This window comes from Dromiciops gliroides, chromosome 4 (assembly GCF_019393635.1).
Source record: "Dromiciops gliroides isolate mDroGli1 chromosome 4, mDroGli1.pri, whole genome shotgun sequence".
NCBI lineage: Eukaryota > Metazoa > Chordata > Mammalia > Microbiotheria > Microbiotheriidae > Dromiciops > Dromiciops gliroides.
The window spans coordinates 239,101,549-239,119,296 of NC_057864.1; the positions used below are offsets into that span (position 1 = coordinate 239,101,549).

Genomic DNA, 17,748 nt, shown 5'->3' on the forward strand with positions numbered 1-17,748 from the left:
CCCTCCCCGCAAGGTGGTCATGAGGATCAGATTTGTAAAGTGCTTAGCATAGTACCTGGCACATAGTAGGAACTTAATAGATGTTTGTTTTCTTCCTCCCTCCTCTTAGAGAAGGAGCTATGGGAAGTGCATGGCATTGTGGGAAATGAAACATAGGAAATTAAGGTGGGAGGAGGATTTCGTAGAGATCCCAAGAATCAGACATGGAACACATTTGGAAAATTCAACTTTTATTACCTGCCTATTGCAGGGGATTAAAATTGACTCCAACTAGGTTCATATATTAGTGTAAAAATCTGTGTCTCTCCCACCCCACCCCCAATGTACAAACCCCAAGTGATTATAGAAAACCCAAAACAATATCAATAATAAAGACATCTAACCCAGGGGCCAAATACATTCCCTCCCCCCCCCACTCCTCCCAAGCCAAAATATTTACTCCAAAGAAACTTACAGACTCGGACAAGCACTATCTACAGCACAGGGGAAAGGGGTGGGGGAGATGAGGACAATTTGAGAAGTAGGGGTGAATCAACCCCCAAGTCCAGTGTATTGGGACATGGAGAAAGGTGAGCGACAGAGTCCGGGGACAATTGCAGGGGAAGTGATAGAGGATATCCATCCCCACTTCCTGTCCTCCTTATCCCCCAAATTCTCAGCCAGTTGTGTCCAGTGTGTGACAGAAAGAGAGAGGGACTGCTGGGGGCTACAGCCATCTCTCCAGGAACCAGTGTCTTCCAGTGGGGCCCAATTGCCCCAGTGGGCCACATCCAGTGTCTGTCCAATATGTGCCCTCCCTCACTTTGAGGCTTGCTAGAGGTCAGAGGAAATCCCAATCCCAGGGCCAGCTGGGTGGGTGGAGAACCAGTGAGACAGACCGGGGAAAAGGGGAAAAGATGCAGAGAGAAAAATGAGGGGGTTATGAAAGAAAGTCCAAAAAGAGGAAAAGACATCATATAATCCCCACCTCCCTGGGCAGACACAGCCTGCCTGAGATCAGTCTTTTACTCTGCCTCCATTTGGGGTAGTTTTGTGCTCAAGATAGAAGAGGCAGGAAAGGAGGTGAGATGGCACAGCGGAGATCATGGGGATGGGGATCAGAAGATGTGGGAATGGATAAAAGAGTTAGGAGGGGGTGATGGGAACAAGACAATTGTATCCCCTTCTCCAGGTACAGTTGCTGTCCCCATCCTTGAGTTACACCAGGGTGGGCGAATGAAGAGTAGGTGCCAAAATTCACACCATATTGAGGGCGTCTTCTGTCAGATATCGATGCAACTGGGGAAAAGGGGGTCGTTCCTCTGGTTCTCGGCTCCAACACTGAAGCATCAGTTCATAGAGTCCCAGAGGGCAGGCGTCAGGGCGGGCCAGGTACACCTAGATTGTGTCAGAGAATGGAGAGAGGAAGGAGTGCTAGAGCAAATTCATTACCCCAGTGAAATGGCAAGGCAGTATCTCAAACCCAGCTCCAAATTTGGTGCTTTCCCCACCTAAACCTCTGCCCCTCCACCAAAAGTCCCACCTCCCCAGAAGTACTTGTGTCCTCTCCTACCCCAGACCAATTTCTGACCTGCCGGCCTTGGTCCCTGAAGAACTCTCCAGCATTCTCTATGACTTGCTCATCAGTAAGCTGCCCAAAAGGCTGAGCTCGACACAGCATCAACACCTCCCACAAGGTCACTCCAAAGGCCCACACATCACTGGCTGTTGTGAACTTTCCCTGAAGGGGTGGAAAGGGGATGGATAGGAATTTAGTGCAGAAGATCCCAAGGCCTTTTCCCTAAACACAACAGTCCCTCACACATAGCTCTTTGTCTTCCTGGGGCCCTTCACCATGAAGAGGACTTTTTCCATGATTCCATCCTCTCCTAAAACCCTGCTCACTTTCAGTGGCCTATATTTTCCAAGGATTCTATCCTATTTTCTCTCATCGTCCTTCCCCTTCCCCTTGCCTTTAACCATTTTCCTGTCCCAAGGCTCTCTTCTCTGATTTCACCCTCTCCCCATCTCTTCGCTGCTTTATGTCTTAACCTCACATTCTGACTTTTCCCTCTTTCCTCCCTCCCTTGTCACCTTTTCTATTGATTTATCTCTACTCTTCCTACCATATATATCCTGTAATCAATCCCAATGACTAGCCCCTTTCTCTAATTCCTTAAAAAATAGGATGTTAAAGCTGGAAGAGACTTTAGAGGTTGAACCTCCTCATTTTAAACACGAGGAAACAGGCCCAGAGAGATGTTACTTGTTCAAGGTTACTCAGTTAATTAGTAACCTTCTAAACTAGAACCCAGGTCCCTAGCCATATCTCTTACTGCCTCCCTTTCTCTTCTCCTTACTTACCAAGAAACTTCCTTACCATAAGGATGCACTCCCAAGCCATCCATCGGATGGGTAGCACAGCCCGGCCCTGCACACGGTAATAATCCCCAGCATAAAGGTTTCGGCTCATTCCAAAGTCAGCGATTTTGATGGTGAAATGCTCACCCACCAAGCAGTTCCTCGTGGCTAGATCCCGGTGCACAAAATTGAGTGTGGCAAGGTATCGCATGCCTGAGGCAATCTGGGCTGCCACGTGAAGCAGCATTGCATAGCTGGAAGGGAGTAGGATTCCAGCATCAGAGAGCCAAGTTCCCAGAAGCCCAGGCTGGAGAGGGAGGGTTGCCCAAGTTATACTGTCCATTTCTCTTTCCAGTGAAGAGATGGTATGACCCACTCACCAGCACTGCTCACATCTCTCCAAGGGGCTAGATGAGATTTTCATACCAAACCATCTTCCTACTCCCACCCACAGAAGATTGCTATTTATAGGGTACCAGACTTATACTACAAGGCTAGGGAAAAGATGACAGGGAAATATATCGGTCAGGCCCCATTACCTTTGCAATTCCAAATGTCCCTTTTGTCTACCTGTTCCCAGAGCCTTTGAGCAGACTGATGGCCTGAAAACTTAGCTCTCTTCCTGCCCTGTCTGGGAACCTCTGCCTACCTGCTCTCTGTAAATCACGGGCTCTTAACCTGGAATCCAGGGACTCCAAAGAGGATCAACAGATAACATTTCAGAAGGGTCTGAACTTAGATTAGAAAAAAATTACATCCTTATTTTCATGAACCTCTACCCAAAATTTAGCATTTCCTTTGATTACTTAAAAATATTATTCTGCGGGGCAGCTAGATGGCGCAGTGGATAGAGCACCGGTCCGACCTCAGACACTTAACACTTACTAGCTGTGTGACTGTGGGCAAGTCACTTAACCCCAACTGAAAAAAAAAATTATTCTGCAAAGGGGTTCACAAACTTCACCAGAAAGCCAAGTTTCCATGACACAGAAAAGACTAAGAGACCTGGTATAAATTCTTACCTCATAAATCCTTACTACCTCAATGATCCCTGCCTTTTCTACCAGAGATCTCTCCGGGGATAGCCTCAGGTTGATATATTGGGGGGGGGCGGAATTGGGGGGGGGGAGGGGGTGGATGGGGAAGGGGGAAGGGTTCAGCAAGGGCGAGGGCTAACTTTCATTAGCCCCTTGCTTCAGCCTTGGGGTAAGTTACCTTATGGTGGGCCCCTGAGTGGCTCCCCCATCTCCTGGGCTGCCATCTACAGCTTTGTCCTCTAATCGGTGGGCGCTGAGGAATTGATTAAGGTCACCATTCTCCATGTAGTCAGTAATCATACAGAGGGGGTCATCCTGCACACACACCCCTAGCAGCCGGATTATATTTGGGTCCTTCAGCCTTGACATGATCTTCACCTCCTTCAGGAAATCATTCCTAGAGAATAGAGGAGAAGATTAGAAAGGGCAGCTTCTAACACGCTCCCCTCCCCCTCCCTGCTCATAAGAGAATTAACCAGATCGATGAATTCCTTCTTCTAGAGTCTATCCCCTCTCTTCAGAATCGATCCCTTCTTCCCCTCATGCTGTAGCCTCCACCTACTCATCCCAAGCCCCACAGTGTATTCAAGAGTCTTGCCTGGCATTCTTTGTGGCATCTGGGCGAAGGATCTTGACAGCCACCAGCAAGGGGCGTCCCTTTCTCACATTGAGGGGGAACTCTAGATTGAGCAGATCCTGGGGACTTTCCACCTCACACAAATGCACCTGTGAAGGGGACGGAAAGAAGAGAGCTAGGTCACTGGGACACAGCACAAGGATCAAAGAAGTCATGAAGTAAAGAAAAGGAGTACTGGGATAATAGACTGACAAGGAGCCAGACTCCTAGCTCTACCTACATACTTGCTGTGTGACTTTGGGCAATTTACTTAACTTCTCTGAATCTCAATCTGTAAATGGTCTTAATGGCACCTGTTTTGCCTGCTTCCCCGGGGTTTTTTATAAAGATGAAGAAATGTAACTGAAAGCTCATTGAAAACTGAATTACATGATACTTTTAACATTTTTTTTTTGGTAAGGCAATTGGGGTTAAGTGACTTGCCTAGGGTCACACAGCCAGTAAGTGTTATGTGTCTGAGGCCAGATTTGAACTCAGGTCCTCCTGAATCCAGGGCCGGTGCTTTATCCACTGCACCACCTAGCTGCCCCTTGAATTGTATGATACTAACATGAGGTGCTATCAACATCTGTCATAGAGTTGTCATTGCCCAGGATGAAGAAAGGGAAAAATAAAGGTGCTTACTATAGTGCTAATATCACTCAAAGGGAGGGAGGTTAGGGTTAGAGGTCAAAGGAAAGATAGGCAGTAATGTTAGAGTCATCTTGACTTTTCCCTCTCCTTTACCCCTGCACCCATTCTCTCTTTCTTTCTTTTGGGGGAGGGTGGGGCAATGAGGGTTAAGTGACTTGCCCAGGGTCACACAGCTAGTAAGTGTCAAGTGTCTGAGGCCACATTTGAACTCAGGTCCTCCTGAATTCAGGGCCAGTGCTTTATTCACTACACCGCCTGGCTGCCCCTCCTGCACCCATTCAATTCTCAAGTGCTGCCCATCCTAAGTATACAGCCTCTCTTGGATCCCTGTCTTTCTCTCCACTCGTACAACCATCATCGCAGTTCAGGTCCTCATCACCTATACCCCAGGCTGTGGCAATGGCCTCCTAATTTGTTCCTTGCTTGCAGTCTCTCCCCTGTCCAATCTGTCCTTTACACAGTTTCCTAAAGAATCTTCCTAAGGCCTGGGGCTGACAATGCCACTCTCCGGCTTCAGAAACTCACCGTGGCCCACAGGATCAAATACAGCCCCCTCGGCCTGTTCTTTCAGGCCCTCCACCATCTGGCTCAGCCCTGGTTTTCCTGCCTTGTTTGGCATTACTTCCCTTTTCACATTCTATGTGCCTACCAAATTGCCTCACTACCTGTTCCCCAAGCCGGACAAATATCTCTTGCCTCCCTGCATTTGCCCAGGCTATGAGCCCAGCTCTCCCCCTCCACAATTCTTCACAGCTCAAGTCAGGAACCAGCTTCTTCATACTCTCTTCCTCCATCAATTACCTTGTATTTACTTATCTGTGTACCTGCTCTATCCCCCCAGTAAAATGGAAGCCTCTTGAGGGCAGGCCTTTTTCTTGTTTTTGTCTTTGTGTCTCCGGTGCCTTGCACCCAGCAGGAACTTAATAAAAAGTTTGCTGAATTGAACTGAATTGAGTTCCTCCTCACCTCCCCGAACTGGCCTTCACCTAGCTTCTCCTTGAAGCGGAGCCGGGATCGGGGGAAGTCCCCTCGGGGAGGGCCATCACCTGTAGCCCCTGGAGGCAGTGCAGGGACAGCATAGGTATTTCCCCCAGTGACACCCTGTAGAGTGACGATGTCAGCTTCAGCGTAGTGGGGAACGCTGCTCTGCGAGGGGGGAGGTAACAGCGGGGCACACGGCTTCTCTGGTTCCATGTAGTCTCCGTGGCAGGCTGGGGGGTGGGGCAGAAAAGAGAGGCATTAAGAGCGGCTGAAGTAGACCCAGAGGTTCCCAGTGGCTCACAGAGTCACAGTTCAGAGGTGCCTGGGGCCCTTCCTCTGCTCTTAACCCCCTTCCCTCCTGCTTTCCTCTGTGTCTTGTATTTCTTCTTTTTCATCTACCCACGAAAGACAGGCTGAAGCCAAAAAATGGGTGGGACAAAGATCTGAGAGCACTGCATGGGGGATGTGACAGCGGAGCAGGGTGAGCTCTGAAGACCAGAGGGATTTCTTTCCTAAAGATCTTTCAGCAGAAGAGGTACCCTCTACCTATCTGGACAGGAGGGGGATTTACCTGTCCACATTTTTCTAAACCTTAAATTCCCCAACCAGATTTTCCTCTCACTCCCCTCCCAGCCCTTCAGCTCTGACTTTGCCACATCAGTGTCCCTCCCAAACCTTTCCCATCCCAACCCAGCAGCCCCAAAGACAGAGTAGAAATAGCAGGGGGTCACAGAGGAGGAACAGAGAATAGAAGAACCCTTTCCTCTACACATCCTATAACAAGGAGTCTAGAAACGGGAGGCAGTGTAGACAGGTTAGAGAATTTTCACTGAAGCTCAGGGGGGCCTGGGAAAGACAACAAAGCAAACACAAAGGAGTGGGAGGGGACAGAGAAGGTGTGGGATTTCAGAGTCTTCACCTCCACAACTCCAGAGAGAAGAAACATAGGGGGAAAGGGGAAGTGCCAGGGGTGCTAGAGCCTCCTCCTCCTATGCAGCTCTGGAGGGGGAAACCAAAGGGTAAGGAATGGGAAGTGATGGAAAGAGTTAAGGTTCTAAAACCACCTTCCTCTTCAATTCTATAAAGTTAAATTTAGCTAAATGTGCCAAAGGAAAAAAGAAAAGGAGAAAGCCAAGAACTCAATCCAACTGAGTCTTCTCCTCCATCACTCTAAAGAGACCTCCAAAAGGGGCAGAAAACAATACAGTAAAGTTAAAGGTGCAAGAGTTTTCTCCTCCAGTGCTCTGGAGAGCAGAAGAGAACATGGTTGGTAACAAAGAAAGCATAAGGAGTCAGAGTCTTTTTCCCCACACCATTGTGGAGTGGGGAGCCCGGGGGAGCCCAGGGGATGATGGGGCTTACCCTGGGTGTTGGTGGGTTTGGCCCAGGCGGGTGTGGGGGGGCCAAAGCCTCGGGGGGGACGGGCGTAAGTAGCCAGGAGGAGGCGGTAGGCTGGATTGGAGAGCAGCATCGCTGTCGGGAGAAGGAGGGGTGGGGGAGACACCAGGATAGGGTGAGACCAGGGGGATGGACAAATTAACAGGAGGACCAGAGCCTTAACCGGTATTTTTGGTGCCTGAGGCAAGGGGCAAGCAACACTTACATGTGCCCTGGGTAAGCAGCATGAATTATATGCCCTGAGATAATCTTTAAAATTAATGATATGAAAATCTTGTTAAGTAATTAATACAAAGTTACCTTGAGCAGGAGGGGTAACTAGTTACTATTGTGGCTTTTCCACTGTTGAATTTTTACACCCTCTAAATTCTGGTGCCCAGGGGCAAAGCCTGAGCTGTCCTTAACTAGTTATGACTCTGGAGGAGACAAGGGATGGGTAGAGACCGAGAAGACAAGACAGACAGATGGAGGAGGCACAGGATAGGATGAGTCTAGAAGAATGAATGGGTGGACAGGTTGACAGAGAAGACATACATTAGGTACAACCAAGGAATATAGTCCAAAGATTTGAGTAGGAGAAAACAAGGATGAAGATAATTGCTAGCAAAAATGATAAATAGACAAGAAGGACACTGGAAAGACTGGTGGGGGTGGGACTGAGTGACACAAACAATACAGAGTGTAAGAGGTAACCAGAAAACACAGATGGACCTGGAGAAACAAGGGGATGAGTTACGACATCCTGAAGGAGGCCACAGAGAAGAAGCAAGGTAGAAGGTAAAGATAGATGAGAGTGTGTGTGTGTGTGTGTGTGTGTGAGAGAGAGAGAGAGAGAGAGAGAGAGAGAGAGAGAGAGAGAGAGAGAGAGAGAGAGAGAGAGAGAGAGAGAGAGCGCATAGGAGTGGGGGCAGATGGTATTAATCCTTCCCTCCCAAGGCCATACCAGAGCCATTAGGGGCACTGGGAACAGGGTGAGGTGGATTCCCACGGGGCCGAGGTTCCTGGTAAGGGGGTGGTTCTCGAGGTCCAGGACGGTTGTTAATGAGTATGGTGTCCCCAGGGACAGAGAGATGAACTGTCAACTCTTCCTCTGATACTCGTCGCTCAGCCTGGCGAAAGTTGGGGGAAAATGAGAGGGCCTGAGAGTCAAAGCACACATTAGCCTCTACCACTTTCTACCCACCTAGGTTATATCCTCACTATGCCAACTAATCTCATCAGTTAGGTGGAGTAGTGAACTTGAAGTCAGAAAGACACGAGTTCAAATCCTTCCTCAATCCTTCAGGCTGTGGGACACCGGGTCAAGTCCCTTAACCTTTCTCTCAACCTCAATTTCCTCATCTATAAAATGGCTACAATAATAGCATCTATCTCACAGGCTATTGTTTTGGTTTTTTTTAATTTAGTGAGGCGATTGGGGTTAAGTGACTTGCCCAGGGTCACACAGCTAGTAAGTGTTGTGTCTGAGGCCGGATTTGAACTCAGGTACTCCTGACTCCAGGGCCAGTGCTCCATCCACCGAGCCACCTAGCTGCCCCTCTCACAGGCTATTGTGAGGATCAAATGAGACAACATATGAAAAGCACTTTATAAATATTCAGTATTATTATTATTTCCATCTTTTGTTCTGTACTCCTCCCCATGCATTCATTCATATTCCGGGATCTTATCTTCCCTCAAAACATGAATTTAACCCTGACCTTTCCAAATCCTTACCCACCTTGCCAAGCAACCTTCGCCAATGCTGCCTCCAGAGCATAAGGGCGATGATAAGCAGCAGCAGCAGGATGATGGCCACCAGGCAACCAATCAAGATGGCAGTAGGGCTGCCCTCTGCTTTGGGCACAGGCTGCTGCCCCCGAGGCTCCAGCTCTGTGCAGAGAGAGGAAGGAAAAACAAGTCAGAGCTCAAGACTAGGAATGAAAATGGGAGCTAGTCTTCAGGTAGTCCAGCATAATGTAAGCTTCTTTAGAGAAGAGGGTGGGTTTGGGGGTTTTGGTCTTTATTCCCAAGGGCACAATCTAATGCTTAGTGGGTATTTTATAAACATTTGTTGGATTAAATTCAAGGAGTAAGGAGGAAGAGCAGGGACATTACCCAAGCTGCTGAAGTTGGTAGAAACCGGGCCTGGGGGCCACCAAGGGGCAGGTGGTTGGGTGCCACCCAGAGCTGGAGAGGATTCATTTACAACATCTGGGAGAGAAAGAGAAGAGGGAGTTGGGTGAAGAGAAAAAGGTAGCCAAGGGGAGGAAAGATGAAAAGCAAAAGATGTGGGGAAGATGGGTTAGATGAGAATAAAAGATTCCCCTGAAACATAAAGATCAGAAATGAATTCCGGAGCAGTTGAGAGGAGGATGTTGGGGAAGTTTGAGGCGGAGAAAGACAGACAGATGGAGGAGACACAGGATAGGATGAGTCTAAAAGAATGAATAGGCAGCTTGACAGAGAAGACACATACTGGGTACAACTGAGGAGTGTGACCCAGAGATTTGGGTAGGGGAGACACAAGAATGAAGATTACTGCTAGCAAAACTGATAAAATGACAAAGACGACACGGGAAAGACTGGTGGGGTGGGGCTGGCTGACAAACAATATAGAGTGTAAGGGACGACCAGGAACCCAGATGGGCTTGGGGAAACAAGAGGAACAAAGGAAACAAGTTATAAGGGAACACAAAAGAACTATACAGATTGAACTAGTGAGAAGGGAAAGAGGTTGGGGTAGGAGACTTGGGACAGTGTGGGATGGCACTGCTCAACATCTGCCAATTTCAATTCCCTTTGCTCTTGAGCATCTGAGACAGTAGGCAGGGGGCATGAACAGCATTATTCAGCCATAAATGGGTCTGGGAGTGAAGGGTATCATTGGGGAGAAACTTACTAGAAAGGAAGGAGATTTCACTAAAGAGCAGCCAGGACCCAGTAAAACGGAAGCGACACTGCAGAAATCGACCTACATGGCCCCCCAAGAGCACAACCACAGGCCGGGCTCTGGGGTCCCCTAGACTTCCTCCTAAGGCTTGATAGACTGGCTCTCCCTCCCAGGCTGTGGCTGGGCTTCGCTTGAAGCGGCACTCCACCCCACCAGGGAGCCGGGCACCCAAGGTGTGCATGTTGTTACAGTGGACCTGGGTAGGGATGAAAGGAAGCAAGATAATCACAGAGGGATCGGGGATCCCTAGAGTTGCTCATAGCTCCCTCCATTATGGTTTCTCTTCATATCTTTTTCACCCCGCCACCACTCACCCCCACAAGGCCACTAGGTCCTCTCTACATGGGCTTCCAGCCTCAGAATCCTCACCTGCATGGCATGGAAGACCCGCAGTCTGTCAAACTCAAATTCCATCTCCACATAGCCATTGGGGAAACTGTTGTTATTCCATCCTACATAATCATAACCTGGCCATACTCGCAGCTCCTGGCTCTGCCTGAAGTCATCCAACCCTACCACTCCATCTGCCAGCTGCCCCAGGCCTCCATATTGCAACCTAGGGTCAGGGAGAAAAGGGGGGGGGCAGTTAGAACAAGATGGAATATCTCCTAACACTCTCACCTTTCTTTAAGCTCCGGGCCCAGACCTCTAGCCCGGTTTCCATATTTCCAGCTCCAGCCTCATCCCTCCAATGTTAGAGCTGGTTTGACCCATCTGGTCAAACAGCCTTTCCATCTCCTGTCCACAGTTTTTTTATTCCACATGCCCTGGACCTACTCCCCCTAACCCTCATTTCTCTATCTTCTCAACTTCTTCCCTGCCTCCTTTCACCTTTACCATCCTCATACATGAGTTTGTCTCCCTCCCTCAAACTGGGCCCCGAATATTTTTAAATTATATATATTTTTAATAGGCAAAAATCCCTTTCTCCCTTCCCACCTCCCCACTGAAAGTGAAAGAAAAACAAAACCCCTGTTACAAACACGTGTAGTCAAGCACACTAAATTTCTGCATTGTAGACCCTAACTCTTATCCCTGCTTTTTCCTTTTCTCCTGCTGTTCTTTGAAGTCCTTAGCTCTACATCTCCAGGGACCTGCCTCTCTCACCCGCCAACTGTGTGTCCATCATAGGTGGAATCATTGAGATGCACAGCCTCAGTCAGGTACATCGTCTGCCCCACAGGGGCTGTGTAGGAGAGCAGTCCATCTGAGACAAGGTAGAAGAAATAGGGGTTAGAGAGGGGAACCTCATATTTTTTTACAGCTTTTTCTTGAGTATGGGAAAAAGATCAAGTCTCCAGCTAATAATCCATTATCAACCTTTCCAGGCTTATTATACTTTTCTCCCCTTCATATACCATATGATCTAGTCAAATGGGCCTTTATGATCTTCCCACACAACTATTCATTTCCCACCTCCCAGACTTTGCACAAACTGTCTATCCCACATACCTGGAATGACCTCCCTCCTGACCTCTGCCTCTTAAAATCCCTTGTTCAAAGCTCAGTTCATGTGCCACCTTCTACATGAGTTCTTCTTGATCCCACCAAGCACAAGCGCTGCCCAGTCCATTACCTTGTATGTATTTGCCTATACTTATATATGTACAGGTTGTCTTCCCTGAAAAAGTGTAAGCTCCTTGAGGGTAGGTGGGATGGTTCATTTTTGGCTTTGTATGCCCAACACATAAAAGAGTGGCACATGGTAGGCATTTTAAACCACTCATTGATTGGTAGATTGAAATGTTTTTTTCATAGCCATTCCATTTAGCCCACTGATATTGCTACTGGTAATTTCAGTCTTTTCCCAGTGATGAATGAAAGGTTTAGCACCCCTCTTCTTTCCTGAGGACATAACACAGTGGTTTTAGGGCTCCCTCTAAAACAAGAAACCCAAGCTTTAGATTCCCCTAGGGAGAGGAATTCTCACCCCTCCAGAGGCAGCCATATAACTCCACTCGAAGACAGACACTCATGACTCGGTCAGCCCTGGGGTAGAATCGGACAAGACGGGCCACCATGGGGGGTCCCAGGTCCTTCAACACCACTCCACCAGTGTCCTCATTCCCTGAGATCACCTGGGGGGGGAGGAGAGGGGGAGTAGGGAAGAAGGGATGAGAAAAGGCATAGGGCTCAAAGATGGAACTGATTAGAAAGCCAGATGGTTGGCTCAAATTCCCATACTATCTGCTCACTGACCCCCATCTTCAACCTAGAATATCATTTCAGAGCAGGGAGGGAAGCATGAAAGAAACACTAGACTGAGAGTCAAGAGACGTGCATCTACCTCCAACTAGCTGTGTGACCTTGGGTAAACCAGTTCATCTCTCTCAGCCTCAGTTTCCTCATCTGCAAAATGAGGGCATGGGTCTAGATCAGTGGTGTCAAACTCAACTAGAAATGAGGGTCACTCAACCATACATCAGGATACCTGCAAGCTGTACGCTGCCTTAGAAAATCACAGATGAACATTCTCTGTGCTCTATTGTAGGACTGCACTAGGGAATGCTGGCCAAAGGCCTGTTGGCCCACATGTCTGACACCTCTGGTCTACATGATCTCTAAAATCTTCCAACTTTACAATTTTTTTCTCTATTCTCTGTTCCCTTCCCCAACTCCACCTTCTCTTTTCCTGACTCAGCTGACTCTTTTACCTCTGCACTACACAGAATCTGTCCTCATGCTCCCTGATGCCATGTATGCTCTCTATGATCCCAATCTTCTCTGTTAACTATCCTTCCTGCCCCCCTCTCCCCATCACATTCTATTTCTCTGCCTCTCTTCACCTCCTGGCCCCATCGGTCCTTCCAATCCATCCAGCGCTGACCATCACGGGAGTATCTCAGTCGGTAACTAGGAGAGAACTCTTTGCCCAACCCCCCAGCATGTCGTCCTTGGGTCCCCACTAGGGCCACCAAGTGTAGCCGTCGAAGGTCCACCTGCAAGTATTCTGTTTCCATTGGAAACACAGGCCCTGCTGGACACCATGCCCCATCTCCATCGCTGCTCTCCAATCTGGAAGGAGGAAGAAGGGGGTTGAGTTAGTGTTTGGAAGCTGAGGGATGGATTTAGTCCTGGATGGGCTCCCCTGGTATAGAGTTTTACTGTTCTTATAATGCCCCTTGATTCCATGACATTACTGTGAGGTCTCCAGCATTAGTGAGCCCACACTGAAATGTCTTTCAGTTTCAACTGTGTCTCCAAAAAAAGAGTGGAGGAGGAAAGTTAGAGACAGACAGGCAGGGTCATAGAAAAACTGTAGGTTCCTGAATGGGAGGGCCCAAGAGATGAGGGCACCTGCTATGTCGAGCAGCAGTAGAGTCTGACCAGGAACTAGAAGCTGAGATGTCACTGTCAGGAATGGTTCGGTCTTGCATACCCAGGGCATAGCGGCATTTGGCTGGATGGATGGAAGAGATGGAAACAGGAATGAGTACCACCAAATTTTCTCCTCCAGAGATCCCCAACCCCTCAGAGACCCAGATATCTTGCCTCCTCACCAGGGTCAAAGTGTCCCTCCATGTCAGCATTTCCAACTGCTATCAGTATCACTGGCAGCAAAGACAACGGGATAAGTAGCCCCATGGCTTCAGATCCCACAGGCCTATGGTGGGGGGAACAGCATCTCTGCTGGAAGAGAGAAGAATGGAGAGATCTCAGCTAAAAGAAATAGCACAAAAAGACCAAAAAAAAAAAAGAGATTTTTAATCCCTACCTTTGGAGCCCACTTTCTCCACTCCCCACTTATGTCCTAGACAGTCATCCCTCTAAGTATCCACTTCCTAACCTTCATTGAGTTCAAGCATTCTGTCCCCAGACTTGAAGCTACTAAGTCCCTGACTCTCCCTTCAGGTGTTTTGTCTCATCTGCAAGCACCTGTTTCTCTTAGGAACACACGCAGTTCTAACCACTATTTCCTTCAGGCCAAAAGTACCAGGGTTCCCTACTTCTATCTGATTAGTCCTTACTTTTTTTCTGGGACCCAGACATCCTGTTCCCTCATCATTTCCCCCCTCCCCATCTTGAGAGACAGCTGTCTCTGAGGGAGAAATCTAGAGATGAAGAAAATTCAATTGTACGGGAGATAGGGGGAAGGATTTAAAGAGTTTCCCCCAGGTTCCCCCCAAGAAGTAGGAGGAGTGGGGAAAGGGGACACTCCCTCGTTCCTTTGTCCTCCTCAGCTGCTCCCACAATGCCCTCGGGCAGGAATGTAAGAGGCAGCTGAGACCCCGCAGCTCTGAGACAGCAGCTGAGGGGATGGGTGAGGGGGTGGGGGTGGTAGGAGGAGATCCAGAGGCAGGGACTAGGAAGCAAGATGCTTGGGCTCCTGAGGTGAGCATAAGCTTAGGGAGAAGGGAGCAAAAGATCGGGGAGAAGGGATCAGGCCATTAGAATCCCAGGAGTTCTGCGGATTGGGTTCCTGGGTCCTGTTTTCCACCCCCGTCCCTTGGGAACAGCAGGGCCCTTGTTTCCTTGAGTAACCTTCATGCCCAGCCCTGGGTGAGTCATCGCTGGCGCCGAGACCAGACAGAGACTGAGACAGAGCCCCCAGCAGAGATACGGAGACACAGAACAGAAGGCAGAGAGAACAGAGAGAAAAACACCAAGAGACACATGGAATGAAAGGCCAAGACAGAGATCGAGAGAGGTTGATTAAAAAAAAAAAACAACATACACAGAAAGACTAATATACAGACACCAAGAATAAGAAATCCTGAGACCTGTAATGACCACCTTCTCTCCCTAGAGAATGGAGACACGGACTCAGACCTAGACCCTCTCAGACAGAGCCGCCCCAGAATAACCCTTCCTGTCAACCCAAAAGCCAATTATATCCAGGATGAGGACACCCTGCCATCTTCCACTCCACCCCCCACCCCACCTCCTAGTCACTGACACATCGTTCCCTATACATATATGTGCTCAGACCCACATCCATACTGTAAACACAGGGACAGACATAACTCTAGGCAAGTAATGTGGATTTGCATATGCATGCAGACATAATGGGTGAAACATCATACCCTGATATAGGTATACTGGTCTGAAGACTCAGTCAGACCCATTGCTACAACTTCATATGACAGGCCTTAGTAACAACAGGAATGACCTGACATTTATATAGTGCTTTTCATACATCATCTCATTTGGACCCCACTGCAAGCCTCTCACACTCACGTATCAAACCTGTACAGATCCAGAGACATGCACCCCGTGCCCTCATACTGACATGAACTCTTAACCACAAATCAAATTCTTAACAAATAGGATTTCATTCCTAAGTTAATAAGAGATAAATGCTGGGGGGAATTATAAAACAACAGATGTACGAATAGCAATAAAATCCTAGGAAATGGAATATATTCTTGCACATAAATGCCCAAGACACATCAGTTCCCAACAATAAGAGAAAAAAAAGGGGGGGGGCAGCTAGGTTACGCAGTGGATAAAGCACTGGCCCTGGATTCAGGAGGACCTGAGTTCAAATACAGCCTCAGACACTTGACACTTACTAGCTGTGTGACCCTGGGCAAGTCACTGAGCCTCCATTGCCCCACAAAAACAAAAACAAAAAAACAAAAACAAACAATAAGAGAGCTTCAGCTGCTTGGTACATGTACAGTAGAGAAAACTGGGAGGAGAAGAAAAAGAGTAATCAAGAAAAATAACAAAAGAAAAAAAAGAAAAGTAACAAAATCTTGTTTTCTCCTTATTTTTATTTCTTCCTCTCAGTTTCTTCCCTCAAATCCAACAACTCCTGCTTTAACAATCTCCAGGTCTTCCAGAAATGCCAGTCTTTGCTCTGATCATTTGAAGCTCAGGAGACGCTTGGGGGACTAACCTATACACATGTACAGTGACCTGCACACAAGAGTATGTGGACACCTTCCTGTTTGTCAAGGGTTTGGGTGAGGGTAGAAACTTCTGAGACTGCAATTTTGTTATACCATCATCCTAAGGCAGATTGTTGGAGTATAACTGGGCCATTGGTAGATACAGTAGGCTTATGAAAATATAAGCCCAGTCTGGCTTTTTAAAAAGTTTTTTGGGGTTTTTTTGGGGGGGCATATGTTATTGAGAGTAGTTTAGGGTGGGCAGCTAGATGACGAAGTGAATAGAACACCGGCCCTAGAGTCAGGAGGACCTGAGTTCAAATCCAACCTCAGACACTTAACACTTACTAGCTGTGTGACCTTGGGCAAGTCACTTAACCCCAACTGCCTCACCCCCCCCCCCAAAAAAAAAAGAGAGAGAGAGAGTAGTTTAGGGAGAGGAGTAATCAGTAAGAATGTGCTCTCCAAGGTTAATTACCCATATCATGCCCACTCTCTAAAGGAGTAGCTATTCTAAATCTCTATTCTAGGCCCTCCTCTTTTCCCACTATACAGTCATTTGGTAACCTCATTGGCTCCCATGCCTTGAAATTCTATCCCTATGAAGATGATTCCCATGGATGCAATGTTGGACTTGGAGTCAGGAACACCTGGGTGCAAATCCTCCCTAGCTACGTGACCCTGAGCAAATCACTTAAGTTCTCTGGGCTCTCGTCTATAAAAAAGGAGTTGTATTTGATGATCTCGAATATTGCCTAAGGTTCTTTCCAGTTCTAAATATGTGATCACGTGATCCTGTGGCAGGGGTGGCCAGAGGGTAAAACAGTTCTTGCTTTGGAGGAATAGAAGGAGGCTGGTATTTTAGGGGGTTTCTCCACCTGAATATTCCCATTAAGGAACTACCCACCAGACAAGTTCCAGGATGTGTCTGTGACAGAGAAAGGCAATACTGTAACACTCTCTTGAAATTCAGGAGGGCTCTCTTAGTAGGACAGGAAACCATTCTGAAGGGGAGCTAGACTGAAATAGTCTAATTGGAGCAAGTAGAAACAACAAGTATGCCATGTCCCCAACCCCAGAGCCTCTCCCTTTGCCACCATCTCCCTCCTAGGACCCAGGTGTCCCACCCTACCAGGTTTCTGTTCTCCCCCATCACTCCCTACTTCTCCTTTCTGCCTCTGATAGCCCAGCTTCTTCAATAGTTGGGCCCTGCCAAGCTGGAGGTGGGGGAGGAGAGAAGGGAGGGAGTCCAGGGAGGGAGGCGCCAGTCAGGCTCGGGTGTCAGGAGGTGGCTCCTGGGAGCAGCTGTTGGGGGGCCTTTTCCGGGGAGAGTGTCCGAGAGTTAGAGCTTCTCAAGGCCCAAGAAGCTAACTCCCTCCTTCATCTCAGCTCCCTCTTTGCCCTCCTTTTTTCTTCCTTCAAAGGCCTTACCTTTACCTTCTCTCTTCTCTCGTTCCCTTCCCCTCTCTTTTCTCTTATACTGCCATCTGCAGTTCTCAAATCTTCCCAACCCCCACCTAGCCTTCTCTGCATTTGCCTTATATCTTTTCCACTTTTTTATACCCCTCTCTCATCACTGCCCCCTTTGCTCTACCCCTTCCCTGGCCCCCTACGACTCATTTCCCACTCCACTGATTCCATTTCTCATCAGTGCTGGCCACTCCCCTCCCCAGCCCCTCCTCTCCCTTCCCCCCACATCCCCATAGGTTTCTACTGCACTGCACCCAGCTCAAACCCTACATTTATTCTCACTCCAACCCCACCTAGACCCCAAGTCTTTGCTGCTCTTCTCCTCCCTAATGTTTCCATTTCCCCCATCTCCCCCAAACAGCAGACTTAGAGCTGTGGTGTCAAAGGCAGAAAGCCAGGGTAGAAGAGGTAATTGCTTCTTTCGGGCTCCTCCTTTTCTGGGCTCAGTTCCAAAAGAGGGGTGTGAGCTAGAGAGGCCCCCAGGGC

General features: G+C 48.3%; 1 protein-coding gene across 12 annotated transcripts in view; it reads right to left on the bottom strand.

Moving 5' to 3' along the window:
- Positions 1-254: 254 nt before the first annotated feature.
- The window catches only part of DDR1 (discoidin domain receptor tyrosine kinase 1), a 35,307-nt gene continuing 17,813 nt past the window's right edge, over positions 255-17,748 (bottom strand). For 5 of the 12 annotated variants that reach the window (XM_044000974.1, XM_044000962.1, XM_044000970.1 and 2 more), the window contains exons 2-18: positions 13,459-13,588; positions 13,256-13,358; positions 12,745-12,973; positions 11,889-12,036; positions 11,066-11,165; positions 10,328-10,514; positions 9,908-10,154; positions 9,124-9,219; positions 8,747-8,898; positions 7,970-8,135; positions 6,991-7,101; positions 5,614-5,858; positions 3,976-4,103; positions 3,556-3,774; positions 2,360-2,594; positions 1,571-1,720; positions 255-1,377 (exon numbers count right to left, since the gene is read on the bottom strand). In XM_044000974.1, the coding sequence (XP_043856909.1) occupies positions 1,237-1,377; positions 1,571-1,720; positions 2,360-2,594; positions 3,556-3,774; positions 3,976-4,103; positions 5,614-5,858; positions 6,991-7,101; positions 7,970-8,135; positions 8,747-8,898; positions 9,124-9,219; positions 9,908-10,154; positions 10,328-10,514; positions 11,066-11,165; positions 11,889-12,036; positions 12,745-12,973; positions 13,256-13,358; positions 13,459-13,543 (2,742 nt within the window). In that variant the 5' untranslated portion in view covers positions 13,544-13,588 and the 3' untranslated portion in view covers positions 255-1,236. Of the gene's footprint in view, positions 1,378-1,570; positions 1,721-2,359; positions 2,595-3,555; positions 3,775-3,975; positions 4,104-5,613; positions 5,859-6,990; positions 7,102-7,969; positions 8,136-8,746; positions 8,899-9,123; positions 9,220-9,907; positions 10,155-10,327; positions 10,515-11,065; positions 11,166-11,888; positions 12,037-12,744; positions 12,974-13,255; positions 13,359-13,458; positions 13,589-13,673; positions 13,855-17,748 lie in introns of those variants that run through there. The other 7 variants (XM_044000963.1, XM_044000973.1, XM_044000966.1 and 4 more) reach the window with 4 other exon arrangements.